Source organism: Thunnus maccoyii, chromosome 14 (genome assembly GCF_910596095.1).
Source record: "Thunnus maccoyii chromosome 14, fThuMac1.1, whole genome shotgun sequence".
In the NCBI taxonomy this organism is placed as follows: Eukaryota; Metazoa; Chordata; class Actinopteri; order Scombriformes; family Scombridae; genus Thunnus; species Thunnus maccoyii.
Window position 1 is genome coordinate 31,187,793 of NC_056546.1, and position 8,194 is coordinate 31,195,986.

An 8,194-nucleotide genomic window follows, 5' to 3' on the forward strand; every position below is an offset into this window, starting at 1 on the left:
TAAAGTGGCAATATAAAAGTAAAAAGTAAATAAAGTAAAATGTCTGTTTGTCATAAATTTTTAGAGTAGCAATAGGTGTAAAATCAACACAATAGATCTGTCTCTTCATAGTTTGTAATAGGCACGGATCTATTATGACTTAAGTGCTATCCATCCACTTACAACAGGCACAGATCAAGCAAAGGTACTGAAGTCAAGGAATGCTATCTCCTCTCTCTTAGATAAGTTGCAGGTTCTAAGTATGTTATTCATACACAGACTGATGTTTGATGTGTGAACCTCTAAAACTAAAAATTTCAAAATCTTTTAGGCTAGTTTATGCCTTGTATGAGTAATAGGCCTATGTCATAAAATTCAGTATTAATTTTAACTGAAAGCTTAAACAACTCCCACTTGCTTTCTTCTTGATCACTAACCTCCATTAGACCTGCTCCTTCAGCCCTGTCAGTCAGCTCAATCTTCCCCCTCTCCCTCTCCTCGCCTGTTTTCAGAAACATGTTATTTTATTAAACTCAGATTTGCAAAAACTCAAGGCTTCATTAGTGATCAACCACTTTAATTTTGTATTTGTCTGAACTGGCAAAATCTTTTCACATGACTGGCCTTTGGCAGAGCTGCCGCCTTTTTGAAGAAATGTCGTATATCCATCTACATGTTGAGCAATTGAGGGATATAAAATTGTGTTATGATCAACACAATGTGACCTTTTCACTGACATTAACTGATTATAAACAATAATCTATGCCTATGATATGATTGTTTTAAAATACTTAAGAGGCATATAAAAGCAAAGTATCTAAAGAGCTGTCAATAACATTATTTCTATCTCTTTTGCTCGTTCACACTTTGGCTGGCTGGCTCCTCAGCTAGTTAGTACAGTGGAAACCGCTTATAGTGATCACACTGTCTGGGTCAAATAATTCACTATAAGTGGATGATTATTATAACCAATTTTTTTTTCTTTTTCTTTATTTCTTATGCAGATTACCATCTAATTGACATTTGTGTATATATTACATTAATGAAAAAGTAATGAAAAGGCCAGCTTTACTATTTACTGTAGCTGTTTCAAAATACAGTACAGCTGTTTCACTGCTGACGCCTCCTGACTCATTTTAAGATGAGAGAGAGAGCGAGAGAGAGAGAGAGAGAGAGAGAGAGAGAGAAAAGCAGTGGTCAAGCAAGCTAGAGAGTGCATGAGGAGAGCGAGCAGTTGTAGCCTGAAAGCCGATGAATGAGAGGAAGAAAACGTTATTTTCTGATTGTTTTACGGTGGTTACAAATAAAGACACCCACACGCTGCACCTCCACACCCCTGATAATGGTGCCGCAGCTGCTAATTCCAATATTATGTGTATCATGGGAGTAAGGTAAAAAATAAAAAGTTACCGTAATCTAATTTTTTCCCCCATGTTTTCATGTATGAAATGACCCACAATGAACTCTGTAAGTGGACTATTGATTACTATATGCGAATTATTTCAACAGCATTTGTATAGGAATGATTCTGTCCTGAGCTTTTTGATCCATATAAGCAGTTGATCATTGTAACTGTGATTATATAAGCGGTTTCTACTGTATAATGTTAGTGTTATATAGCCTATCCTCTTGTCTTTTCCTCACTTAAACCTAAAGTTAGCAAACATTAAGCAAGTAACAAACGAGTAACAACTTGATAGCTTGCTACATTGACCATCATTTGCTACAAATTCATATTGGACCTAGGTATCTTTACTCTGTAACTACTTACTATTTCACTCTGTATTTTATGGTTATCTTGGTAAAGTTTTAGCCAACATCTTATCACGACTTCAGTGGTTTCCGACTACCGTTACGGTCTCTACCAAAGATGGTACAAGAATAGCAGAGTGGGCAGCACAGCCGATGGAAATACTAGATTAGACCAGCAGCAGCCTCTCTCAGATTCTAGCACCTGGGGCTTTAGGTACATTGCGAATTTGGAGACGCAATGGCACATTTCAATCGACTTTAATGAAAAATGAATGAGAAAAAACTATTGATGATTTAAACTAATAATGTACATTTATTTTGCGGGGGGCTAAAGAAAATTTAAGGGGGGCTAAAGTCCCCCTAAAATAGGCCTAGTGATGCCCCTGATCAAGACAGACAAGAATTGTTCAGTTATTATTGATATAGCCCTTTCTTGATTTATATATTTGCTTGTTATGTTATTTACCATAATAAATAAAAGGCGGAGTCACCGAACCACTTCCTGCTTTTAAGCTCTCACTGTCACCAGTTGTGTTCATGGGTTGGTGCAAGTATTGGTGGATTTATTGTAAATGGTAAATGAACTGTACTTGTATCGCGCCCCTTTCTAGTCTTCTGACCACTCAAAGGGCTTTTACACTATGAATCACATGCACCCATTCACACACATTCATATGCTGAAGGTCCCAACCTGCCCATCAGAGGAAACTAAACATTCACACACATTCATACACTGATGGCACAGCCATCAGGAGCAATTTGGGGTTGAAGTGTCTTGCCCAAGGACACATCGGCATGTGGACTGGAGGAGCCGGGAATCGAATCGCCGACCTTCCGATTAGTGGACGACCCGCTCTACCTCCTGAGCCACAGCCGCCCCACATTGTATTAAGTTAAATGTTTGATTTAGGCAGTATCTTGCCTGTCTTGGCTGGCTTCTCCATATTCGTTCTTGTTTTCTCAATAATTTTAACATGCTACAGCCACAGGACAGCTGTGGCTCAGGAGTGGAGTGAGTCATCCACTAATCAGTTCGATTCCCGGCTCCTCCAGTCCACATGTCGAAATGTCCTTGGGCAAGATACTGAACCCCTTAAATTATTCCTGATGGCTGGGCTATCGGTGTGTTAATGTGTGTGTGAATGATAAGATCCTACTGGTGAGCAGGTTGGCACCTTGCATGGCACCCCTGCCATCAGTGTATGAATATGTGCATGAATGGGTGAATGTGGCTTAAAGTGTCAAAGTGCTTTGAGTGATTGGAGGACTGAAAAGGCGCTATATAAGTGCAGTATATTTGCCATCCATTTTACTTTACTTGAAGACGTGCAGCTAGAATACTAAATTGTTTGTTTGTTTTTGGCCTCCTGCATTAACAAAATGAGCGCAAAACTGTCTACCATAGCCAACGCCAGCAAACACACGATTCACAGCCCACCAGCGCTTGCCAAGGCTAGCAGCAGCAACAACAAGGATGCTAATGATGGTGCTGGGTGTGTCACAGCAATGAAGAAAGAAATCCTTAGTGAACTGTGCAACTTGGTTCCTGCTCTGACTGCTGCAGTCTCTACTAACAGAAAATTCAGGATATAGAAGACGGCCTATCCATGGTTGACGGAAAAGTTGTTCAACTCAAATCCAACTACTCCACCCTAAAGGCTCAGAGTGAGAGGCTGCAATCCCAATCGGATTGGCCAGCAAAACATCCAAGTTGTCAGAATCCCTGAGAAGGCCAAAGGAAACCATCCCATTGCGTTTATGGAAGCCTTCGTAGTTGAGATTTGTGGAGCAGAAAGCTTTCCTCGCAAACGTGAGGTAGACCACGCTCACCACTCACTTAGGCCACCTAATCTATCTGGCCCACTGCAAGTTATGTTTGCTCATTTGCACCATTTCAAGACCAAAGAAGCACTACTCCGTCTTTCTTCAGAATGGGCCGGTCACCTGACATACAAAGGCAACAAGAACCCGGACCACTGCATTGATCTGACTTGCAGACCGGCTACCTTCACTCAAGCAAAAAAACAAGGCGAGACTGGAACACTGTTACACCCAGGTACTCTGTTTCACATTCAACTGTGCCAGACAGCAGTTCAAGCCACCACAAGATGCATGAGCTCTCATCACCATGAGCCACAGGTAATAATGGCTGAGAGACTATATTGCCCACTTTCTGGTTGAAAGCCATATATCTGTCAGACATAATGACTTTTATGGCGTTTGTTGGCAGCTTTGCTCTGACTTAAACAAGTGAAGTAACAGCTAACTAATTAAGATATTTAATGGACAAACATATCAAAGCTGCGCAAGTTCAAAGTGCAAATATCTCACAAGTTTCCCTTATAATGTTATCTTTTACAACTGTGTTGCTAACATAGCTTTCTGTCTTTTTCATAACACAGTACATAGCCCTTTATTAATATGGGTCGTTTGGTCTATTACACTCACTGAAAATTGTTTGCTGTTATTGTTAGATGGCTCTCCTGTTTGAGTTTATTGGCCTTATCCACTTAACCACCTCTCTTTCTCTCCACTCAAACGACAGTATTTAAATCAATGCTTTTGTTAGTTTGCCTAAATGGTCACTGTTTATTACTATTATTTTTCCCTCTTTACCATATGTGGGTTTATTGGAAAAGCTAAGATGTTAGAGTAGCAAGTTGAATACACTCCAAGCATGCTTATAATGTTACTTGTCTGTACCACCTTATATATCTTATATCCCCCATTCATTCACATAACATTCACTCTCAGACCTTTGGGATCCCGCCTAGTGGACCATTTCTCCCCAAATTAATATATAAAAACATTCCTTTTGAATCTAAACAGAATTATTGCAGACACAAACCACAGATTCATTGTTACTGGCCAGCTCCTGAGTAGATGTTGTGTTCTAGCCTGTGTGTATGCACCCAATTGGGATGATAACTTTTTAAATAATTTTTTTCCTCCCTCATGAATGTTGATGACCATGCCCTGATCATTGGTGGAGACTTAAATTGCATGACTAAGCCCAAACTGGACCTCTCCTCATCCAGAGTTGCTCCTCTATACAAGATAGAAACCTCTGTCAACAATTTCACTGAACAATATAGCCTCTTTGACCCCTGCCAATTTGAACTACTTGTCAAGAAAAGCCTTTTCCTTCTTTTCTCCTGTACATCACTCTTATTCTTGTATTTTTTTCTTGTTGATACCAAACTTATTCCTTTCACCAGCCGACAAGTGTATCATGGTATAATAATTTAAGTCACTCCCAAAATATATCGCTGATATGTTTCCAGAGAACAAGCCAAGTAGGCCTCTGGCACTCTCAGAGTTAATGGGCCCAGTGGGCCTTTAGCCATTATGCTGCCCACTGGTGGGCCATTTTTCTTTCTTAAACTATGCTAAAGATGTCCACCGCTTTTAATTAATCCGTTTTTATGGTACTTTATTTAATTCTTTGTTTTAAACTTGTCTGTACTTTTATGAAACTTGTCTGTACTTTTATTATTTAATGTCTTATTTTAAACTTTTATCTATTTTTATTTTTATTTTCCTTTGCCTTTAAAGCGCTTTGAATGACCTCTGTGTATGATAAGGTGCTATCTAAGTAAACTTGCCTTGCCTTGTTGTGTACTTATCTGTTAAATGCTGATAAAAAGAATATTTTAAAAAAATGTCTGGTTTAGAATTTATGTAATTTGTACTTATTTTGGATTATGGTGTGGATTATGTGTGTGTAAACGATATTAACTGATACAAGTGACATTGACATTTGCCAGTTGTTGGTATAAGTGACACCCATGCGAGAAATATGGTTTTGCATAGATAGATTAAAAGACAGAAGACAAAAATGACCTAATTTGAGAGATTTTCTTAAATTGAATTTCCTGGCAGACCAGCTTGCTGTTAAAATAGCTGGTAGAATTTAATGGTTTAATTAGAATGACCTCAGATTTATTACCTTTATTGGATCTATATTTTAAGTTTCTATAATCCTACCATAAATAGGTTTGTAACAGATTTTGTTTAGAATCTGTTACATTTGTCTGTTTCAATCCCTCCATCAGTGATTTCCCAATTCAGCAAAATGCCAGATTTATTTTCCATTACAGCGCTATGACATTGCATTTTTTTTTTAAGCAAGACAAGATTTGCATTTGATATTTTCCATACTGTCCTATTTGACACATTAAATATTTTTCAAACAATGATTGTGATTATTGTCTTTTTTTATTCCTTACCCTTCTTGATTGTAAACTTTTTCTTTGCTAATCTCTCCTCACAGGATCATGGGTTTGTATGTGTCTGTGGTCCTAGTCATTGGAAAGTTTGTACGTGGCTTCTTCAGTGAGATCTCCCACTCCATCATGTTTGAGGAGCTGCCCTGTGTGGACCGCATCCTGAAGCTCTGCACGGACATCTTCCTGGTCAGTGTTTAATGTGTGAATATTAACACACACATACTGCACACACATATCAACAAGTTGTTCTTGAGAGATCTGGAATATTCCCCTGGTTTTATCATTGGCAAGGGCTTGCTTTCTCCTTTCTCCTTCTCCTAATGTGTCCACAAAAACACATGGCAATTTCCCTGTTATTGGAAGTGTCCTGGAAAATCATTTTTTGAAATCCTCCTCCACAAACTAAAATTTCTGTTTGTTTCAGGTGCGTGAGACAGGAGAGCTGGAGCTGGAAGAGGAACTTTATTCCAAACTGATCTTCCTCTACCGATCTCCAGAGACCATGATCAAATGGACCAGGGACATCCACAGCCAAGACGGATACTGATTGACTAACTGATTATGTTTTGTTATAATAGAATACAGTGATATCTAAAGCAGACTGCAAAGATGTCCAGGGAACAGTATGTGAAAGGCTTCCTTAGAACACTCTTTACGAGTGAACATTGGACTTACAGCAAAGGAGACACATGAAAGGAGATGTACTCTAACAAACAAACTGTATGAAGCATCTCCTGTTGCTGGACAAATTCTTAACAGCTGCCTGAGCACTTTCGTCAAACCATTTTACACTACAAACTATTGAGAGTGGGATTACTGTCCCAGTGTGTGTGTTGATTGAAAACAGCTGAATGTCTGTCCTGCAGGATTGAACACAACGCCCCTGGAAGGCAAAAGCAGTGGTTGAATTGAGTGTGTGACCTCAGTGGTTGAAGGTCACACAAGAGAGACTTCATTCCTGCCCTCTGTTCATTTGAGCCACCCAAGCGAAAATACATGTGGCTAAAACTTGAAACTGATTGTAGGTTGAACCAGCTGCAGTTACTATATCAGTATGCTGATAGATTTAAAAACATGCCATGCTGACAGTAAAACTTAAAATTATTGTAAAAGTAACATGTGGGCAGCAGCCATGTTAATTTTACTTTACATCATGAGCCTAGTTTGATAAAACAGGTCTGATTTAAAGCACCAGTTTAGGTTATTTTTCCCACTCAGAAGAAAATACAGTTTATAGAGTTTGGACCTGGATCAAAAACAGCTCTTTCAGTTCCAGGCCAACACAGGTCCCAGGTTCAGGGGTGGTGGATAAAACAGGTTGGTGAGATAGCTGTGGATCATGCTTCTCAAAGACAAGAAGACAGGTTTGCTGGTCTAAACATAGCACAAAAAGTAATGAAATTTGTGTTTGGTAGATTATTTCTTTGTTATAACAATGTTTCTTGGCAATAAATCTTATACTGTTGGAAAGCCTGTTTATTTCCCTTTTAAATGGTGCCACATTTGTAAGGAACATGCGTTTGTGGGATGAGCAGCAGAGCTGAGTATGTGGGTTGCACCCATGAAAAATATGTCAAATCTTCTCTGCCAATGCCAGACAGCTTATTCTGTCATTGACGCTTGTTCTGTGTTTGGTGGATCGGATGATTGAAGTTTGAAGAAACAAGACATATTGGCAATTTAACAATTTATTCATTTAACAGGAGCCTCAGTAGTGTGTGGAAGAACCATACACAGCCATAACAGCCTGGCACCTCCTCCTCATGCTGGTCACCAGCCTGGTGACACACTGCTGTGGGATGGCATCCCATTCTTCAACCAGCATTTGTCGCAAGTCAGCCAACGTGGTTGTATTGGTCACTCTGGCATGCACAGCACGCCCAAGCTGATCCCACAAGTGTTAAATGGGGTTGAGGTCAGGACTGCTGGCAGGCCATTCCATCCTCTCCACTCCCAAATTCTGGAGGTAGTCTCTGATAAACCCCGCTCTGTGCGGGCGTGCATTGTCATCCTGGAGGATAGAGTTTGGTCCCAGACTGTTGAGATATGGGATTGCCACTGGTTGCAGAATCTCATCTCGATATCTCTCTGCATTGAGATTGCCTCCAATGATGACAAGCCTCGTTTTTCCAGTGAAGGAGATGCCGCCTCACACCATCACACTGCCTCCACCAAAAGATGTTACTCTATTGGTGCAGCAATCAGCATAGCATCCTCCATGTCTTCTACACACT

General features: G+C 39.8%; 1 protein-coding gene across 4 annotated transcripts in view; it reads left to right on the forward strand.

Annotated features, from left to right (window-relative positions):
• Positions 1-7,402, forward strand: part of piezo1 (piezo-type mechanosensitive ion channel component 1) — a 172,031-nt gene extending 164,629 nt beyond the window's left edge. For all 4 annotated transcript variants that reach the window (XM_042433271.1, XM_042433272.1, XM_042433273.1 and 1 more), the window contains 2 exons: positions 6,005-6,146; positions 6,385-7,402. In XM_042433271.1, coding sequence (XP_042289205.1) covers positions 6,005-6,146; positions 6,385-6,507 — 265 coding nt within the window. In that variant the 3' untranslated portion in view covers positions 6,508-7,402. The remainder of the gene's footprint in view (positions 1-6,004; positions 6,147-6,384) is intronic.
• The last annotated feature ends 792 nt before the right edge of the window (positions 7,403-8,194 follow it).